Source organism: Lonchura striata, chromosome Z (assembly GCF_046129695.1).
Source record: "Lonchura striata isolate bLonStr1 chromosome Z, bLonStr1.mat, whole genome shotgun sequence".
NCBI classification, from domain to species: domain Eukaryota; kingdom Metazoa; phylum Chordata; class Aves; order Passeriformes; family Estrildidae; genus Lonchura; species Lonchura striata.
Genome location: NC_134642.1, coordinates 13,060,377 through 13,082,876, shown reverse-complemented (window position 1 = coordinate 13,082,876; position 22,500 = coordinate 13,060,377). Strand labels below are relative to the sequence as shown.

General features: G+C 38.9%; 1 protein-coding gene across 1 annotated transcript in view; it reads right to left on the bottom strand.

Annotated features, from left to right (window-relative positions):
* Nucleotides 1-9,440: 9,440 nt before the first annotated feature.
* The window catches only part of TBCA (tubulin folding cofactor A), a 25,920-nt gene continuing 12,860 nt past the window's right edge, over nucleotides 9,441-22,500 (bottom strand). Inside the window, exons 2-4 of the mRNA XM_021531841.3 lie at nucleotides 20,647-20,752; nucleotides 13,249-13,335; nucleotides 9,441-10,592 (exon numbers count right to left, since the gene is read on the bottom strand). Coding sequence (XP_021387516.1) covers nucleotides 10,512-10,592; nucleotides 13,249-13,335; nucleotides 20,647-20,752 — 274 coding nt within the window. The 3' untranslated portion in view covers nucleotides 9,441-10,511. The remainder of the gene's footprint in view (nucleotides 10,593-13,248; nucleotides 13,336-20,646; nucleotides 20,753-22,500) is intronic.

Genomic DNA, 22,500 nt, shown 5'->3' with positions numbered 1-22,500 from the left:
CGCACCCCGAGCGGCAGCGCGCGGCCGAACGGCAGAGCCGGGGAACGTGAATTATTCCCGATGCGGCCAATTAGGGAAATGGGTCCCGGCTCGCTCGCCACAGAGCGCCGCAGGCGCGAAGCCGCCAAGATGGAGGCGCCGGCGGCCGCCTGCCGCGCATGCGCGGCGCGGGCAGCGCGGGGGTGGCGCCGCGCCCTGCCGGGGTGCGTGAGGGCCGTGCGGGCGGGGGGAACGCGTGCTGCTGGCTTCTTCCCACCCCGCTGCCCTAGCTTCGTGCTCGTTTTTTAACAGTTACAGTGGTGTTTTCTCGTCTAATCGAGAAAAACGGCAAAGCCAACGGCTTGCGTGTGAAATACTAAAATAAAGGCTAGGGTGCTTGTCACTCTCTGCTTATGCACTTGGTAACTTAAAGAGATGGAACCTACATTTTGTTCTCATTATCATGGAAAACAGTTCATTCTTCAGCCTGATGCCTGCGGTAGATATAAAGGTCAGGTTTCTTGACGAGGAACGAGGTCTGTGAGGGGAGGCCGTGCTCGGCAGCAGGGGAGAGCTGCCGGAGCACTGGTGGCCCCCGCGTTGAAGACTTGGCCTACTCTTCTATCATGGAGAAGTGGTTTTGGTTTTTTTACTTGTTTTGGATTTGTTTTTTTAAAGTGACTGACCTCTGTGTTTTCACTGTAGCAGTCTTCATAGTCTTAAGGTCTTATCTAAAATATAGATATATATTTAAGATGGATATACATACACACACATGCAAAACAGTGACACTTGTCTCCCTTTTTGGTACTTTGTACCACGATGGAGTCTTGCCAGTACCAGGCAGACTCTAATACAAGATATCCTGTTGGCAGTGTTTATGACCATAACCATGCTAGTTCTAAGGGACAAGTTGTTTCTTCAAGTTGTTGTTTGATTGTTGTTTTTTTTTCTTCTAGGAGAAAACATTTTTCAATTTTAAATGTTTGGTTCTGTTGTGAGATATTGCAGAAAATGTTTAGGAAAAAGAAAATCAAGATTATCAGGAGACTCTTACTGGTTGGAAAAAGAGACGTTTTCTCAGCAAACACTTTTTTAGTTCTTGGGTTTCTACAATTTTCAGAACATTTCCACCATTGTTTATTTAGTCTGTGTTCTCTTTTTTGCACTGACACAAACTCTTTTGCCTGCACGTCTCTCTCCTCCTGGCCAGTGGTTGGTAGTTCAGTCATGGCTTACAGTGTTTGAAATTACATCCTGCACAAAGAAGCATCTCTGTCTCCTAAAGCTGTAATGAATGTGGTACAGTCTTCTAATGCTTCAGCTTAGCAGGGACTTGCAAACCCTCAACTTAAGTCTGGTGGGTTTCCTCACATTTAAAGCTAGCTGTCCCTTCTCAATGGAAAACACAGGCTATCTATAATAGGTGTTTAGTGTAAGCAGAGTGCCACAAGGGAAGCTGAGAGCCAGCACTCAGAGTTTTGCATCTTCTGTGGCTGGGGAAGATGGGAAAACCAGTTTTTCCTTATGTTCTGGTTGAGAATAAGGTAGCAGATTTTGTAATGGGCAGAAGGTACTTTGTATGTTGGGAGAAACAATGTGTTTGGGGAACTGCAGTATGGTACAGGAAAAATATTTTATCTATAGAATAGTGACCAGACATGAAATTATGAGAGCCTTGAAACCTCCTTTGCCTGACCGTGACCGAGAAAGAAGGCTCTTGTGCCCATGGTCTTGTGATTGCAGGTTCCTCACTTATGACAAGCATGCATGGGATGGTCCTTGAGTAATAGAGGCTTCCAGTCAACACAGGGGAGCAATAAAATGCCACAGGCATGGTAAGTGTCTGACCAGGTTTATTCTCACCTGGCATTAATGAAGTCTGCTCTAGGTGAATTACTTTCAGCCTAGAATAATAGTTATTACTTGGATGGGTAAACCTCTATGAATGCACACCTGAGAGTTGTGGCATGAAAGAGTTTGACATGATAGACACAGAAAATGCAGAACATGATGGCAGTAGTGCCATCTTGTAATACTGGGCTGAAAGTGGCCTTTTTCAGTGAGTCCAGGAGCTCCATCATAATTACGGCTCTTTTCATGCTCAGATGGGCAATGTGAGAGTGATTTTCAAGTGCAAGTGCTGGGTTTTCTTTTTCTATAGCACTGGAGGCAAGGGTGGTGTTAGTAATTTCCACTCTTTGAGGGTGATGAACTATAAAGAGTAAGGTGTTGGGGTGTCCTAGCTGGGAAGAGACCAGAACCCATTGTTGGCTTGGCTGCTGGTAATCAGCAAATCAAGTCTCCTTGTCCAATGCTTATCTCTCTAAATGTTAAAACAAAGTTCTGTTTCTTTCTTAAGCCACATTATTTACAGCTAATGAAGAAGTGAGTGGGAGCAGGAGACAGTCTATCCCAATGGATGGTGACATGCTGGGGGAGGAAACCTCTTTGCAAACGGCCTTTCTTACTTTAGATGGCTCCCAGCTGTTACTGCTCCTCTCTCCTGTGCTGTCCTCAGAGTGTGCCTGCTTTTTGCTCTGCAGAGAGAAAATTAGAGAGGCAGAGTTAAAATAGCCTGATACAGTCAAGATGAGTGTGTTCCTTTTTGAATTCAATGTTTGAAAACAGTAGTGGGCTCCTTGGATTGTTTATTGAGATTCCTAGTGGAAATAAGAACTCAAGGCAGGCCAGTTTCCATGTAAGCATTAGTTAAATTCTCTTACCTAGTTGTAGCTCAAAAGGAAACTGAAAGGTTGAATGTTTTGTCTTGTAACATCTTTATAAGGTTTTTATCCTGGATTGAAATAATGTTATCCTTTGTGATCATCTTGCCATGCTTCTATTTTTAATGTATGTGGTTCTGAACAGCTTTGGGTTTCAGAAGGCATAGTGATTTTCTTTGGCTTGAGGTGTGCATTTGGGTTAATCTTCAGCCTGTAGTCCAAGTCTGAGAATCCAGAGTTAGACTAACTACCAGGCAATAGACACTTCAGCTCATTCCTCTTCATTGTGCCCTCTCCTGTCTATCTAGGCACTTAATCAGATTTACCATCATTTACAACCTGGGCTCTAGTGCAGAAGACTTTTAAAAACAGGTGGAGATTTTAAGTACCTTTCATGTGTTAATCTTGCAATGTGTGATTTTTTTCTTGTAAGGGAGTTAATTGCTTCTGCTTAGTTAACAGTACTAAATACCTGTATTATACTCTATAATCCTGAGATGATTGAATATCTTCCTTGCTTAAAACTGTCAAAAAGTTCTGAAGCTTGTGTGTAAACTTAAAGTTCAGCTTACACTTCAGTGTAGTTTGTTCACTTATACCAAAGGACAGAAGTACTAAAATGAAATAATCATGACATCACCACTGGGAGAACAAACTTGAAACACTTAGGTTTTTGTGGAGGTGTTTTTTAATTTATTTTTTTGTGTGTGTGGAAAAGTGAAGTAAGGGTTGGAGGGAAAAATTCATTTTCTGAATAATAAAATGAAACTGTGGTGCTATTGGTAACCTGTCCTGGTAATAGTGGTCTACTGCTTTGCCTAGTAATCTAACACAAAGTACAGTTTGTCTGTCTGGCTAGTCAAGCATCTGCACAGTGTGGGTTTTCCTTTTGCCTGCAGACCTGCAGAACATTCCCTACATTTTCCTGTTTGAGCTTCATGAAGGAGATGTAAACTGGGAATTGAATTCTCTGTTTCTGAAGGAACTCTATGTGAAGAGTAGCGTATCTCTTTGACATTAAGCCAGCTGTGAAGTCCTTTTAATCACAGGCATCTGATGATGTAATTTTTGAGTAAAGTTTGGTATTTGGATGTCTAAATAGAGTATTGGTCTAGTTCCAATTTAGTTTTTTATTAAAAGTTAATTAGAGCCTTTCTGAAAGGTGCTATGTTTGGTGCAGAAGGGACTGGAATCTTGTTTATCCACAGAATGTCCAGTGTTGAAAAAATGTCACCATTCTTACCTTGATCCTCATTTCTGTGAAGTTGTGATGTTGCTCTGGCAGCACTCCTCTTAATGGTAAAATTAATGAAAGAAAAGTAGTTTCCAAGTCAGCTCAGATCTAGGCTCCTTTGAAGGAGCCTTCACTGCCCTCTCACCCTGGCAGTGAAGACCTAATATGATGCCTTTTTAGGTCTGTCAGTGATACTCAGAAATGGACAAGGTTCACCAGCTCACTTTGTGTAGGCTGGTGAACAGTGTATAGACATTGTTGATAATTACAAATTTAAAATTGGTTTGACTAAGTAATCTAAGGTTTGTTAGCTTTGGTGTGAAAATTACTTAATTTTCATCACTTCAAAAGCTTTTCTTTCCTCTCCACTGGCTCCATCTACTGTGTCTGAGGATACATGTGGAATTTCAGATGTCTTCCGAGTGGATTCTCTTGAGTCCATAGCCAGAAATTGCCAGTTGACTCAAAATTCCTTGAATTGGTAGGTAGCACTCCAAAAATAGCAAAGGCAAACAAAATGAGTTTATTAATGGCACATTAAAAAACAAATGGTTCAAAAAGTTCAGTATACAGTAGTTGTGTATTTTTATATCTGTGTTGTAGTTTCAGTTATAACTTTCTTAATTTAAAAGGATAAAACCTAGGTTTGCAGCTGTTTAATTTGCTTAACAGCCAATGTTTAGTTAATCACATTTTCCCCCCATACTGTTAAAAAGGCAGTCTCCTCCCATGTACTCCCTTGTTTCTTACTGCAATTTTGATGCATTCATGGATGTGAGGCCCATCAGTAGGCACTACCTAGCCATGATAAAGCCTTCGAGGAAGAAAGCTTCGTAACTCACTGGTTTCTCTGACAAAGCTTCTTAGTCATCATCAAGGATTACTATTTTATTTGTTATACTTGTCTTCCATTGAGTTTTGGCTACTGGTTTTGTGTTCCCCTGTAGCAGTCAGAGGTCCTGCAAGACCTCCCTGGTGGTCACTTGCCTAAGATAAGAAAGGCTTAGTCATGATGACTGGACCAGAGTAGCCCCTCTTCCACCTTCGGATCCTCGTTATCTCTTTGTAAGACCATAGGTCATATTCGCCTTGACCCTGGCCACTGGACAATTTCCAACACGCCTGTACCCTATATAAACCCCCATTTCTGCCCAGTTTGGCAGAAGAGCTGTCACTGAGACCCTTCACAGGAGCTGCCAATAGAGACACTGCTGTGGAACCTCATACAGCCTTATCCTCTCTCTTCCTATGCGTCTGCGAGGCACCCAGCAAGCAAAGAGCTGAAATCACTGGAGAGCTGAATTCACCAAAGAGCTGATCTAACTAAAGAGCTGATGTCACTTAAGTGCTGAGCTGCTTGCCAAGATTGCCCGTGGCTGGGAGCTTGCCTGAAGGACCTGGACAGGTTGTGCTTATCAGCCCAGTGCTATCCGGGACACCTATGGCAGCTGGCAGCCAGAGTCAGAGGGACCCTGGGCCCCAGGCCAAAATAACCCCCCACTCAAGTGTGAAAATACAGCTCCCTGCGGCCACCACAAAATGCAATGGAGTTTCCTTCATTTGGGAAAATGGCAGGAGTGTGGAGGGTGTATGTTTACCCTCAGCAAAACTGCAGTCCTGCTCAACAAGTTTTCTCTGACTTCTGTTGATGGCAGGATGACTGGGTAAAAGACCCCTTAGTCAGGTCTGGTATCAGGAGCTGTTCTGGCTTCTTACAAATCCTGCAGTGTTCTGGGCGTTATTGTTCAAACCTTCCTTTTACAGGTGCAGCATTGGTTCCGTTTGGTGCCTAGGTATTGTGTAAGTGACCTGAGAAAATTAAACATAACTCATTAGTCCTTTTATGGAGGCACTGATTCTTATGTTTCATAAAATGTGAAGTTTATCTTCTTTGTTGAAAACAGAAGACAAACCAAATATGATAAATTGGTTTTGAAAGATACTCTGTTCATTTACAAATGAAGTATTTTTTACTCATTTTTAACCTGCTCCTTTAGAAACGTAGAAGCTGTAATAGAGCAGAAAGCTGAGTCACTAAAAGCATCCAGAGGAATTTAATTTTATTTTCATCAACTAATCTACCCACTCATATCTATCTGTGTAAACTAATTACTTTTTTAATTAGGTAGCCTTTTTGATTGCTTATGGAGAGCTGTGGTGAAATTTACTGCTAATTATGCAGGGGCAGAAGGAGGCCTCTGGATTGTTAGGAAAGATGAGAAAATTTTATTTTCTTCTGTTGAAATGGAGAGCAAGTAGTAATTGATACATAAATAATGTGCTTATTTTTCCAATTTCAACCTATTCAGCCTCTGTTAACCTCATTAACTGAGGCTCTTTCTGCGGGTTACTGGGTTTCCTTCCATCTAATGCAACATCTACAGTAACTTCAGAACAGTAAGAAAACAAAACTGTTGTAGAAGTTTTTCTTCTTTCTTTTAAAGGCAATGTTAATGTTGAGTGGTTCTAGAGTGGTGATGTTTGCACTGAAATGCTGGCTTCTGAGATGTGCTAGCAAGCAGACTGCACAGTTCAAGAGCTGACTTTTTCACTGTGATTAAATTTGTATTCAGAAAACTGGGGACAGTGGCAAGTACACATCCCTTTTGCCATCACCTTTGAAGTCCTAAACCCATAGTTGGATTTATTGTGAGCCCTGTTACATGTGGTAACAGAGCATAGCCAAGATGGCACATGGAAGAGAACCCATAAGTGGTCCTCCTTTGTATTTTCTGTCCAGTGTCCTTAGAAGTGGGTTCCTTGAGAGATCAGATGGGAGAAGGGTTGTTAAGATGGCTAGGCCATAGACAAAACATTTTCTTCTCCCTTCCCTCAGCTTGTAGTCCCACTCTGCATCTGTGTGAACAGTGAGACTTTGAACTAAATTTGCTACTTCCCTTGCAGCTGTTTCCAGCAGGCCCCACAGTTCACCTCTTACTTTGCAAATTCCATCCTCTGATTTCAGCTATACTTCAAACTTGCTTCCTATCTTTGCCCTGAATGAGCTGATTTGTGCACAAATTAACACATAAAATAAAATGACAAGTGGGAACCTAAAGTATTTTTGATATTGTGTGTGTTTGATGAGTGTTCAGAAACATGAATAGGAAGTGAAAAGTCAGAAAAAATTAGTTCACCTGGTTCTTTCATTTAGGAAGACCATTTTCACCTTCTTTGAGTCCCCTGCGTAGATATCAGGTAGATATCACTGAATTGTCTCCTTTGAGGGAACTGTGGGGATCTCCTCCGTGCTCTATTCAAAGGTGTTAATTTCAGCTGTGTAACAAATCTATTGTATTTTTGAGTGAGGAGGTAAGTGTTGAGAAAGGATGAATGCTCATCCAGTTTTTGATGCTCTTCCCTAATTTGTAAATATGAGGCAGGATCAATGGTCCCTGTATCTTGAGTGACTGAGCTGCGTGGTCATGAGAAGACCTCTAGGAGGTTAACTCCAACAGCCTCCATGGGTGGTCTGTTCCAATCTTAGCTGTTTTCTAAGAAAGGAACCTGTCCAATATTTTTTTCCGCTCACTGTAACTCAAAGCTCATTGCATCTTACTCTGTCTGCCAAGAAAAATTTGTTTTCTTCTATAACTCTGTTTATGCTTGAAGATTATTACCACTGCTACCCTCAGTATTTTCCAGGCTAACATGTCTGAATTTGTTCCTTCTTTTGCAGATTATTTTTCAGTCTTTTTAGTAGTTCTTACTGTTTTCCTCTGAATCCTTATTTGTCATCCCTTTTAGTTGCAACTTCCAGCTGCAATAATGCTTCTAGATAAAGCCTTTCTAATAAGAAGGGGAGTGTAAAGCTTATTGCCCATGTCTTATGAGCTAAACTAATTTTTTGAATGTAATACACTAAAATACTTCTATATCTCTCAGAAATGGTGTGCAGTGTTTACTTTTTCCTATGTTGGTGCAGTAGAAAATTGCTGCTGCCACGTGTAAGTTTGCTTTGTTTTCTTATTTAAATATGTCCTTACTAAAAAAAGTATATTAATTTTTCCCGTTTGTCAGAAACCTTTTGATTTCCAATATTGTCCTTGAAGATACTGAACACCCTTGTATCACCCACATATTAAATGCACACACTTGCTATTCTACTTCTTTTGTCATATAGGTCTGTTGAAGACAACTGTACCTTTTGGGGTGATCAGAACATCCAATTTTAGAAATTCTTGGTGACTACCCAGTCTTCAGAAGCTGTGCAGCCACCTGTCATACTAATGTGGCAATTCTGAAAACCCCAGTCTATTAGGAGTAAGTATGGTTCAGTTATTGAGCATCTTCCTTGATCTGAACCTCTTGAGTTAGACCAAGGACTTGAAATCCCTCCCCTACCCCTCATACCACAAGTGACTGCAGCTCCTTTGAAAGGTTTCACCAGAGATGGAGAAGGTGGGTTGCCAAAACAGGATGTTGTTGTAGGAAAATAGAACAGCTCTGTGGCTGTTTGTGGATTTCATCCAAAATACTTGCATAGAGTTAGCTCTTTCCTTCTTCTGAAGGATGTTGGCAGTCTGAAAACTTGCTGCTGTCCTTGAAGAAGTTAGACAGTTCTAGAGGCATCTGGAGACTGAGTATTTTCAGGTGTGAACATACCCTGATTTTCATCAGGGAGGCTGGCTACTTCCTGTACTATGGAACATGCTAATTTTTAGAAAAGTTAGTGGTAGGGCAGAGTATCATCTTGGTCCATGATGCAGCAGTAGGCAGCTAGGAAATGGCAGATGTATTAGGCAGACACGAAAACCGCTCACCCTACAAACTACTGCACTAAAAAACTTTTCCTAAAGCTTGTGTGGTAGTTAAAGGCCATGTGACTTTCATTCTAAATGTCAGCTTAAGCCATATGACAATCCTACTTACCTTCAGCCACTATAGGTCACACCTGTTTCACATGCCATTTCTTGTGCTACTCAGCAACTGCACATCATTTTCCTTTGGCCTTGTTTTCCAGAAGTGTGTATTCTTCTGAAGAACAGCAATTTTTATTTTAAACCCTGCTTTACCCAGCAGACTTGGCACCTCCCTACGCTTCCTTTTCTGCTCAGCATTTATTCACCATACTCCACTCAATGGCTGCAGTCTCTCAGCTGAGACACACGATCCACTTTGTGCACTCCAGCCACCTTTCCCAGTGAAGGTCCGTAGAAGAAACTGGGTGAAATGAGTATCCAAAGGCAGCTGTTTTCCTCAATAGCAATTCATAAGTGCTGTGACCCAGTCAGTGTCCACTTGGAAGTTTCCATGCTGAGAACACAATGCTGGTAAGAAGATAGATGCATGTTTTCTTACAGAACTGTACTGTCAAAGCAGGTTTCACCTCTTAGCCCTCTATGGTACTGGTCTGGGGTCACTTCTAAAGTACATCATTCTGACCAATTCAATCAGCAATCTTTTGGTGTTGATCTGTCAGAGCAGTGCTTAAGAGTGATGGAGAAGTACGCATTACTCTAAATGTGTTTGAGATACATAAATAAGTACTGAAACAGCAGTTTACTCAAACTCAGGCAAATTAACAAAGAATTTTATTGAATATTCAATTTAGCACCACACAAAAGGTACACTGTGCTTTGTGTTGCCTTTAAGAAACATGCCAGAACACTTTCAAACTAGAAAAACTAATGTAAAAAGCTTTCTTGTTTATCAACAGAACTTACTATTTGCTTTAGAGAAGCTACTCTGAAAAAAACACAGCTTTTGTATATAATGTTTTAATGGTCTTCCACGCAGACTAAGTGTTGTTCCCTTACCCATTAGTTCCCCTTAGCTCTCTTTCATGTCCTGGGGTTTGAACTTTCTTAAAAAAAAAGTCACTTAGGCCAAAGTGCTTTCAAGAAAAGCATTCAGTCCAGAACTCTTATTAGCAGATGCAACTCACAATATACTAGTCACCTGCTAAATCCTGTTTCCTGAAAAGTAGAATAATTTTGAGGCATGGAAGTTTTATGAATTGGGCTCGACTCAGTGCCATGCACATTGAGAAAGATCTGGAGTCAGCCCGTGTCTTGGACTCAAACAAGGAGTATATACTTGATAAAACTACAAAAAAAATGCACCATAGAAAAAAGGTAAGTGACTGGGAAGGGTTATTTGGTCTACCTGTTCTTTCAGTACAGATCTTTATGCTTTAAAGTATATTATTTTAAATATAAGGTGCTTCTAAAGCCCATATCAGAGTTGGAACTAGAGGGAACCTTTCCAACCCAAATCATTCCATAATGCTATTTCATTCTGAAGTATTTACTGGTCCCTCACATAGTCAAACTTTGTTTCTTAGCCTGAACTGTTGAGATTTAAGGTCTCTCTATTAATTATTACACTTACTTTAAATGGGCTTTGTCCTCCTTTTTCTTTTTTTAATTTGAGGTGAACTGGAAATATATCTCTTTTGCCCAAATATGGAACACACAAATGTTTCAGAATATTCTTTATTTGATGCACCTTGCAGTTAGAGAAAGCTCAGTTTGCATAAAGGGAACTTTAGCAAGTCAACAAGCCATAGTCAAATGAAACTGTGGAATGGACCCCGTGCTAATGCATATAAAGAGAGAACTGGAACACAGCTAGGCTTCCAGCTTCACTGACTCCAGTATGGAACGTGCTTCTTTATACTCTTCAGCTTCTTCCAATTCCTTTTCATTTTCCTGTAATCAAAAGCAACATTTTTGAGTACTCTGAAAATTAACTGTTGTGGGATTAAATTTAAAAAGGTAAAAAGCCGCCAACAAATAAGGAGAAGGCTGAGGTACTCAACAATATTCCTGTCTTACTGGCAGCATCTTCCTATGCCTCTCAAGTGGACAGACTACGAAATAGGGGCTGGGAGAGCCAAGTCCCTCCTACTGTAAGTGAAAATCAGGTTCATGACAACCTGAGGAAGCTGAATGTACCTAAGTCTATGGCACCTGACAAGCTGCTTCCCAGAGCCCTAAGGGAACTGCCTGATGCATTTGCCATGCTCCTCTCCATGACCTTTGGAATGTCGTGGCAGTCAGGTGAAGTCCTTAAAGAGTGTAAAAAGGGAATTATCATTGTGGACTGTATGGTCCTCCACAACATCCTTCTCTAAACTGGAGAGAGGTGGATTTGATGGATGGACTGTTCACTGGGTAAGGAATTGGCTGGATGATCACAGCCAGAGAACTGGTCAATGACTCAATGTCTAGATGGAGATCAGTGACCAGTGGTGTCCTTTAGGGCTCTGCAGGGTGACTAGTGTTATTTAGTATCTTCATTAATGACACAGATAGTAAGATCCATAAATGTGCAGATAATACCAAGCTGAGTAGCTCAGCTGATGCACCCGAGAAATGGGATGCCATCCAGAAGAACCTGGACAAACTTGAGAAGTGGGCCCATGGAAAAGCTCATGTGTTTTAACAAGGCCATTGTGCAAGGTGCTGCATCTGGGTCAAAGCAACCCTGGTACCAGCACAGGCTGTGATGGGCAGATCACAGCAGCCCTGCCCAGAAGGACTTGGGAGTGCTGGGAATAAGAGGCTGGACATGACCCAGCCATGGGCACTCCCAGCCCAGAGAGCCACACGTGTCCTGGGCTGCATCCAGAGCAGGGTGGGCAGCAGGGCCAGGGAGGGGATTCTGCCCCTCTGCTCTGCTCTGCTGAGAGCCCACCTGCAGTGCTGCACCAGCTCTGGGGTCCCAGCACAGGAAGGACATGGAATTGTTGGAGGGAGTCCAGCGGAGGCCACAGAGACAATCAGAGGCTGGAGCACCTTCCTTTTTGGACAGGCTGAAAGCTGGGTTTGTTGAGCCTGGAGACGAGAAGGCTCTGCGCAGCCCTCATGGCAGCCTTTCAGTACTTAATGGGGGCCTAGAAGAAAGACTGGGAAAACTTTTTTATAGGGCCTGTTGTGACAGAACAAGCGGTGATGGTTTTAAAGTAAAAGAGAGTAGATTCAGACTAGATAAAAAGAAGTTTTTTACAGTGAGGGTGGTGAAGAACTGGGACAGGTTGCCCAGAGAGAGGTGGTAGGTGCCACATCCATGTACTCAGTGTCAGGCTGAATGGGGCTCTAAGCAACCTGATGTAGTTGAAGATATTTCTGATCATTGCAAGGGAGTTGGAACAGATGATCTTTGAAAGTTCATTCCAACCCAAACCATTCTATGAAATGAGGAATACATAATTTTTGGAAACACAGTCTATGTTACTCAAAGTACAGGAAAATTCTTTTGTCCTGCTTAAGGTCCCAGATAATGGCTGTCATGTACAAGTGGATTTAACCTATGCATACCTTTATTTGATAGTGTTGAATATTTAGAACCAAGGGATGAGTAAGAACAAACTTTAGACCAAGAGTACTCTTAGAAAAATTCTAAAGTAGACTGACAATTGAAAAACATGCTAGGATACAGTACATTAGGTGAACTAAGCACAAGAAAGCAACACATGAAAACTTCCAAATTCGTAACAGCAGTAGTAACTGTCCCCATTCCTTTTTTTAGGTTTGCATGCTATGAATCAATAGCACCATTTCTGCATGGCACTGAAATTTAGACTAACTGTTCAGTAACTAGTTGAATGATAAAAAGACCCTAAATCCTGCCAGGTACTGTGCATTTATTTTGGCAAATAGTAGAGACAGACTAACTGAGATTAGGACACCTTAACTTTTCCATTAACAAAGTATTTGCATTTTAGCCATCACTATATCTGGGACAGTTAGGATGTATATTTTTAGCCTCACAATACCATTTATTGTGCACCATCGTGTGTAGCTGAAATCTTGATGAGAAGGCAGCTTTTAAAATAAGCATTATCAGCTCCAAACATAGCATAGATTCAGTGAATCTATTTGTACAACATACCCTTTATTCCTAAAGGTATTTTTATCTTCAAAGCAGGGCAGTACTGCTCACTTCACTAATAAAACGTTAAGCAATACTCAGCAAGGACTCCTTAGACTTGCCCATAGCATAAAAAGAGTAGTAACCAAAGTACTTGACAATTTCAGTTCCCTACAAGCATATTCTATACATTTATACTATCTATAAAACCTAAAGTGGACAAACTGATTTTTCTGATGATGGAACTAGCACAGTGGAGTTCCGAGTCCATTTTCACAGTCTGCATACATTAAGGGCAGTTTCTAACACACACAGTCTGCACAGACTGAAGACCAACTCTGCAAAGACTGCTATCTAAAGCAAAATACATCTTATAGGATGCTGGTCTTGGGACCTACACAAAATTCTTTTATTCCAGTTTTTATTTGCTACAGTTGTTTATCCAAGAACTGCAGCACTTCTTCATCAGTTGGGGTGTGATGCAATACTCACTAGTAGTTGAGTAAGCTCTGCATGTGCAACTTCTAGTCTGCGTTGACAGTCTGGAATCATCATTCGTGACTCTTGTAAGATCTCGATCTGTGAAAATCAGAAGACAATGAAATTAGATTATGTTCCAGACAGAAACATTATCTTTTAGGGTAAGTTTTCACTCTGAAAAATCAGCGATGTAGTCATTCTAGTAACTTCAGAACAGTTGCACCTATCTTCTGAATAGGCTTCTTTTCTTAAAAGACATTCACTTAGCATAATTGCTTAAAACGCCGTTAATTTACAGCACATTTCCATTTACTCTGTGCCTAATTGAATATCAAATATTAAATGCAAGACAGTATTTAGAATAATCTTTCCCTTAGCCAAAAAGTACAGTTTAGTAAGGTTTTCAGCATTTGTTAAAAAGTCTATTTAGAACAAACTTTCTCCTGCTGTCATGAAGCAGCTTCATCCAAAAGGGGATCAGCTGGTTATATAAATATCTCCTGCATCTTTTGGGTAATAAAGAAAAAGAATGTTCAGATAATACCCCATAGAGATAATTACTGCATGAAAAAAGTTATTGAGTTATTGATCACATTGTGTGCAGACTGCAGGAGGCTCTGACTGAAAGACAAAGGTAAAGAAAAATAAAAAGCAAAGGCCAGCAGGCTCATATTTTTGATGCTTATCATGCATAAAAAGTTATTACATATCCTTGTGCTTCATTTTAGGAGAAAGATTATTCTCACCATGCACTTTGAACAAAATTACTAAACTGGCACCCCACTGAATCTGAAAATCCTGCCACCTCCTAAAGAAAACAACGTCAGTTTTACGAAAGGGAACATTTATTTCATGGAGCATTTCTGGATCTGAACACCAAAGACTGAGAAGAAAAGATGTGCAGAGTTGATCAGTAATGTTAAATCTATTTAGAAATTAAAATCTGTTAGATATTTAGATATGAAACATCTCTGTACAGAATAACCTGCAACAGAAAGCCTCCCCTTCAAATGGCTTTTTTCCTTCTGTCATTCCTATGTTGTATCATCCTGCTAGTATTATTGCTGCTGTACCAAAAGGGATGTTAAGCTGTAGCTAAGAACGCACTTATGTATTCAGAAAGGCTTTGTGTAACAAGATATTATCAGCAAGTTTTTAAGTGTCACTTAGGCCATTTGGTTTTGAGAGAAAAAGCTCTAGTTTCTAATTTTACACTTTAATTAGTCAATGTAACAGCCATAGAATGAGTTGTGCCATAAACTGTATGGTATGATGCCTTTTGCTTTATGTCGTAGAATACCTAAAGGAGTGAGACTATCCAATAATTACTTCCTTGTGCCACACAGATACTAAACATTTGTGTGTTGTAAAGCTTGTTAAGCAGGTAATACAAAATTAGTAAATTATTTGATATGTGCCACTAGATAAGCAACCTGGGAAGGCACGTAAATCTTGAATCTGTAAGCTACAGTCCTGCCTGCTCTAAGAAATAAGCAAATCTACCCAAATAATTCTATTCAAAACAACATTTGACTGATTTCTAAAGGGTTACCCAGGTTTTATTTATATGTGCCAGTTGTGAAATGATGAATAAAAATCAGAAAGATGATAAATCCTAGAATTATATTCAGTAGGTGCAAACAGCTGGAGACTACAACAGGAGTTTTGTGGAGCCATTGTGATTTAACTTCTCCATGAACCAATTTCTTTTCAAGTAATGCTGATAATCCTACATAAGGCTATTTACTTTTACAAATATACATATTAAAGTCAAAAGTTCAAATTATATAAGCTTTGTAACTGGATTTTTAAAAGTGTTATTCTTCAAGTTCTATCAAAATTCTGCCCAACTTTCAGATGGAACTCTAAGGGTGACAAGCACAATAGCCACCCAAACTTCTATGCCAGGCACTGCAGCCACTCCCATCCCTGTGCCGTGCACTACAGCTACTCCAATTCCACTGACCAGACCAGAGCAATTCCCGCTCCAGCTAAAGACTATTATTCAACCCCAGCCAGCAACTAAGTACCAGACAGCAGGTTACTCGCTTCTGCCCCCAGCCTAGTGGGGAGAAGATAACAGGAAGAAAAGGTAAACCCTGTGGGCTGAGATAAGGACAATTTAGCAATTTTTAAAAATGCAGTAATAATAATGAGGGTGGGAGGTATCAGTTTCATCAGCTTCAAAAAACTGAAGCAGACTATGTTGAGCTTTTTTTTTCCCAACTGACCCACATCTAACCAAGAGATTTAGAGATATGTAATATCACTAACAAATAATTTAAAAGCAATAAAAAAAACCACCCTGAAAAACCCCAAACAAATTCTGTAGGGCTCTCCTTGCTCTTAGGACACCCTGATATACTACTGGGTCAGAGGGTATAATGGCAATATTGTTTCACAAGACAAAAGTGGTGCTCTGAACAGAAGAGGTGGGCTAAAAACCATGACAAATGTAAATGAGTAATGTGTGTACCAATTATATAAAAAAATTAATATATACTCTACCTTTTATATACGGTCACATAATCACTTGCCTGTTTTCTGTTGCACAGATAATCCTAACAGTATGGATCCACTCAAAGATGGCAGAGGTAAGGAAAAGACATGCAGATAATTGTTTGTTAAAACAAGTGCTACTGGTTTTAACTACTTTTCCTCAAAAAGTCTGTACAACACTTAGAATCCACTGACTAATTACAGCCATTATCTGGTGGAAGGACAGGGACCTAAAAGAAAAAAGTAATCTCTAAGTATTACAAACACCAAAGGTTCCAAAATCTAGTAATCCCACTAAGTAAAATTAATAGCACATATTGCTGTTGAGGCAGGACAGGAATAATGAAGACTCCAAGTCAGAAGGTGAGAAGAGAACTGAACTGAACTTTATTAAGAAGTAGCATTACTTTTTTATAACCAGGATTGCTAAGGTGAAATATGATTGGTCTCAGAGTGAAAACATCTCACAGCATTGGTGCACTTAGACTTAGGTCAGTGTAGCACAATATATCTAGAAACAGTATGAACAGAGAGAGAAATAATAATTGTTTACATTCTTTTTGCACTCTCTGAATGAACTGAGAATATCCATACACACACAAAGAATATCCATATGCACACAATAAATAACCATGCTAAGGCTACTGGTAGACTAATCCATATTTGTAACTTAAATCCATACTATTGCAGTACTTCTCATCTCAGTAGTAAACAGGAGTAGCATCAAGGTAATGGGCCTTGGTAATATCAATGTGCTTGACCAGGATTGTGGTGTAGGGATCTATAGAGTAGTATGACACAGATAACGTAGCAAGAACCTGGGCATAGGGAAGGCAAGAACTCAAAGATGCAGCATTAAGGTAAATTTAGACACCAAAAACCCCATAAATGCACAAAACACAGTTTTATGAGTTCTACTTGCTTTCAGGCCCAAAAGAAGCTATCCACAAATACAGGATACAACAGCACACTTGCTGTAGGCAAGTTGTCAAATACACTGATCAAAAGACTCCTGAAAGACTTTGCAATAAAAAACCAGGAAACACTGTTTTGTTTCTGCAGTGCTTGAGTGCTTCAAGAAATGGCCATGTGTGAACAACAAACCACCTGCCTGCCTCTTCTAGCATGCAAACTGAGGGAGGAAGAGAAAACCCTCTAGGATGTAATACCTTGGGGTATTTCAAATGAGTTTTCTTTGCAGCTCCTCTCAGGAAGGATCTAATCCTGTTTCTTCTAAAGCAGATCACTTTAAGACATTAAAGATATAAAGTCTGGAATCCAAAAGGTACTTATATCTGACTAGACAAGAAGGAAAACACTCTTTGGAAAACAGAAGGGGAAAAGGAGGATCACAGTAATGCTTTTTCATAATTTGGTTTCTTCCATAAAGTTTGAATGCATCTTTAATACCAGGTCTGTGTTAGGGATACTGTATTGTACTTGATCCAGAGAATTCCAAGTTGATGGCTTTTCAGTAAACAAACTGTGCTTTTGTTAAGGATACTGTCAAAATACATAAAGAGAAGCATTAGGTCTTCACTTGGATTTCTACTGCCACTTTACCAAGCATCTAGAGCTAGAATTTATATTATTAAACAAAGATAATCTATTCTTAGGGGGCACAAAACATACTTATGCAAATAAGGAGACTGAAAAACTGCAAATTTAATCTAATCTTACTCAATCAGTGAGAAGAATGAAACTTTGCTGGAAAGAGATAAGAATGTAAATAGCCAACTAAATTAACCAGAATATTTCTTTGAGGCTAAACAGACTTGTAAAAAGCTCTAGAACATTAAAACCTTCCTTTCAGCAAGAAGTCCACCAATAAGAAGATCAGTAGCAAATTACCATCTTTCATATTATTTTCCAAAAGAGTAAATAGTTTGCAAACGCATTTCTTTTTAGTTGTTTCAGAAGGCACTCTTTCACTCAATAAAGCAAAAGAAATACTGCAGTTTTCACAAATACTGGAAAAAATTGGTGTATGAGCAAGATGTACTTTATATACTCTTATGTACTTTCGACAGGCAGAGATTAAATTCAGTGTTAAATCCACTGGATTTTTAATTCATCTAGAAATTACATTACTCAAGAAGTAACTTGGAACTGTAGAATTATGTTTAAAAAACTGAAAATTTACCACTCACTTATCAGTAAAAATGTTACCAGTTAACAAAAACCACTGGAGTATATCTACAATCCCTGTGAGAGGAAACACAGATACCTTGCTTTCCTCCTCACTCACAAGTCTCAAAATAAAAGCATGAGCTGTGAAAGGATGTTTATCTTTATTTATATATGAACATCAACGACCACAGAAATACAGAAAGCTACATGTTGCTATCATTAGTCTGCACTCAAGTGAAATTGCTTGAAAATTCTCTATTAAAGTAGTATTATGAAGTTCTGTGGAAAGTCTTCATATGTTCAGAATTGTTATAACTGAGTAGAAACTAAGACTTCATTAAGACAAGATCCACAGGAAGTTAGAACTACACTACTTCTTTCTACCCAGAGAAACTATAAGCAGAATTTGCACCTGGTATGTGAAATCAGAAGTATTTTAATATTTATTACCATAACAAAGTCTTCTTGCACACTACAATGAAACCTTCAGCATCTAACAACATTACAAGAAAACAGTCTTTTTTTTTCTGGTGTTGAACTTGCTCTTCATTAAGCAAGTCTTTCTGGACAGTTCAGGTTAGGACTAGCAGGTAACAACTGCCTACCATCCCTGATGGTGTCTGCCTCAACTAGAGAATACTTGAGTCCACTGGAACCAAGAGTTGCCCCAATGCATAAGGAGTTAGGAGAAAAATACTGAATCAAACCCTATTGTTCTACAAAGGGACCTGATCCCTCATTACAGACCAGACATACTCTAAAGACTACATATGCTGTAGGAATGCTATTTTTCACTTTAAAGTAAAATTTTCCATATTCACTTTTGTATGTAAAACTGTATGTTCTGAGTTGTAATTAGAAAGTTAAATCAAAACAGTACTACATCAAGAGACAGCATTGCTTTTGAGCTTTTTAAGAATCCCTCCGTGAACACTGGACTTATTTGTGCGTGTATATAAATATATAAATACGCACACACATATTATATATATGATTTAGCCAATATCTCAGCTAAACTAATAGTTAAAACTACTCTACTAGTCTGAATTTGTTCCCACCCCCTCAAATGTTACTTTTTATTACCAAAATAAAGATTACAACTGTATTTTAAGAGTTATGCACCCTAGAATGGAAATTAAGAGATTATTAACTAGAAGCAAGTCTTAAAATGGGTAACTACAGATATTTTTTCTCAAAGTTTTTACTGTATCCAAAATACTGTTCTGAGCAAACTCTCCTGGAACCATATAAATTTCTTTGAAGTCTCCAAATTTTTAATAACCTAAAATATTAACTTCCAGAATGCAAAGTGCACTAAATAAACAAGAAGTGAAAATCTCATTGGAGAAACTGATTGCTTTCGAAGTGGACCAGGCAATTTCTGAATGAATCGGGACTGTTTTCTGTGAAGGCTTTCATCACTGGTCTTTGAAAAGACCTTCAAGTAGTATGTAAAAATTTCAGCAGAAGCTCACAGCCATCGCTGTTTTCAACTTCCATGATGTCTTGCAGGTCACTGTGGAAATACCATGACAGAGTCAAATAATCTGAGGAATGGACAACACTACAAATAGAAATTGAACTCATTAATTTTTGTTAGCACCAATCTTCAGAAAGGCTACTGTTTTGTAGATCTTCCAAGTCTCAGTGTGGTGAGACAGAAGACAGGACCACTCCATATACAAATCTTTATTTGTATACAAATTCTTTATTTGTATTTCCTTTCCATGGCATAATGAAAGCAAGGCAGCCCATAGATATATGGACTATGAATTCACAAAAAAAGTTGATTTAACTTTTTCTAAAAGGGCTTTCTCCTATCTTTTGTTAATTTTGTATTTGAATTTTGTTTAATCTATTCTTCCACTGTTTAAAAACAAAGACAGGATTTCAGAAGATTATGTTTATGACTATTAAGTGAAAATTATTTTAGTTTGTAGTTTTGATTTCTGTGAAGATGAGAGAAATCATCTGGGAAATACTTGGACAAAAAACATAATCAAAAGGTAACATTGTTAGTTGAAATAATATGAGGACCACAGTGAAACAGACATTTCACACTTCTGTAGAGAACAACCCCCATCTCCCAAACCCAAATTCCTCTTGTGAGTAGGAGATGTGGCACTTTTTCTCGCAAAAGGGTACGTACATTTGTCTGCAACCACCATCCTTGTGGTAAACCTTCCAAGGAAAAATGTGATCATACTCAACAGTGACAGTAAACCATACTCTTGAGCAGACCAAAGTACACCACACCCTGTCCTAATCTATCATTTCACTACAAACTCCAGCAGCTCTGCAGCTGCATAGCCACTGTTTTCTTTCTCTGAGGTTTGTGATTTTACCAAAAGGATATTGGTATACTCAAGAGATGAAATGTTTCCCCTTCATATTAATACTTGGGCATTCTCACTTTGCCGTATCATTTCCAGTTAGCAGCAAACACTTGGTTTACCTACATCCACTCAGACCATGTATTTACTACAGGTTCTTTGTATTTCTGAGAATGAGATCATGATGGCCTCCCACCACACAGTTAATGAGTAACACTCATCCTGACATGAAGTGATAAGTAATCATATACAGATATATATAAACCTTAATCCTTGTAATTTAACAGTTAAAGAAATTTCCATGGCTGCTTTTTAAGTCAGGATTTTAGTCTAATATTTATATAACATGAGTCTAGAAAAACATACAGGAAATTCCTCTAACTAAAGATGACTATGATTAAATGAAAACAAATAAGGATTTTATAAGACAAGTTCTAGGATAGTTTACCTGCTTCTTAATTCCATAATCATCACATGCTTCAGCTTTCATTTTTTCAATCTTTTCTTCTTGCTGTCTTGCTTCTTTTTCATACATAATTTTTTCTTTTGCCAGCCTGCAATTAACAACCAAGTGATTGTGTTAATCTCATTCTATTACAGTAAAAAGTTACATCAGTGAAAACAGCCCCCCACTCAAAAGTTACAGGCCTAGAAGACAGTATGCAGTTTTATAAAAAACAGCTTTTAACCACTAAAAAAACCAAACCCTGTATCTTAGAAATTATGAATTTAGCTATAATATAAAGACTATTTTCCCCACTTATCTTGATGCTGGTTTGGGGGTCACAGACAAAAGTAACAGTTCCATATTTTACATTCCAACAATTTTCTTTATTTCCTGTATTTTAGAGGAAAAGTAATCCATGTTTTAATCCTAATAACAGACCCATACTTGGGAGCAGGATGCTTTTTGCTAACAAGCATAGATTGAAGAGTAATATGAGTAAGTTTGAAAATCAGAGAAATATCAAGCTAGTCTAATATGATGTCCTACTATAACTATTACATTGTAATCCCATTATCAAACTTTATTATTTGTTACTGCAATTTTGTTGTTGCATCTCCCACTTTATCACATATTTATTAGGTGTATGTTAGATTATGCAATACTAGATATGAACCAAAGCATCTTTCAGGATCTGAAAAATACTGGAACAATTTATCTTCATCTAGTTCAGGAGCAGAGCAAATACTGGGATACTACTGCAGACCTGATATTGTGCAAAAGAAAATCCTTCCCCAAACAAGGGTAAGATCAACCTATATAGGATTGTTTGAAGATAATTTAACATCCAAAAGAACATAATCAGATTCAAGAAACAAAGAATGCATTACACAATGAAAAGAGAATAAATAAAGGTATAGTAGAGAGCTTCATGACCACATTAGTGCATCAGTGCAAATTAATTAATCACTTGTCATAGGTAAGTGCCCTACTAGGGCACAGTTAAGTGCCCTATTAGGAGCGCTGAAAATGGACAGAATGTTATTGGGGTGTCAAGAAACTGTGAACTGAAGCTGCTACAAAAGCACCACTGCAGCTATATGGCAAAAAAAAAAAAAAAAATCCACTGAGAATATACTGATAATGCAACAGCTAGAACTCTCCCTGTTTCTTACAAGAGTTTATTTGCTAAAATAGCCCTAAGCCATGGCTATACAGCAATCAGTCTAAGTTGGGCTGTTAGCAACACGCAGCTGAACTTGCTCCAGTCCTCATGGAGTCACACAACCAGAAAGGGCTGTCAGCCTCAGAACGCATCTTCAGCTGTATGCAGAGCACACACTCTGGGTCAACAGACTAGGCCAGTTTCTACAAGTAAGCCAAGTACCAGCTTTGAGAAGTAGAACTGGAGAAAGACAGGAACCTAATTACTAACAATAAAGACACTAAATGAGTGGCTGTAATTCCAGCTACTGGAACTAGTTCCGGTATTAACATCAGCAAATACTGATTTAATAGAGAATGAGTTAATTGTTTGATCAAGGTTACCTGATTTAATTCCAGCCAGTATTAGTTGCTTTGCTACTGTTAGGTTCCAAAAAAGTTAATTTTAATCAACCCGTGAGACATGACTTTTTCTGAATAAGAAAAGCAAAGTCCCTTGAGGAGCAAAGGGAGAGGTATGACTGAACAAAGTTTTTATGTCATTCACTTATTGAAATGTGTACAGCACTGGAACTAAAGGCTACTTATACTGCTGAATGAAATATTTTACATTATTTTAAATTTTAGCCAAAACAAAAGGTTCAATACATGTCATTAATTGTATTTTCACATTCACATCTCCTTCCATGCACA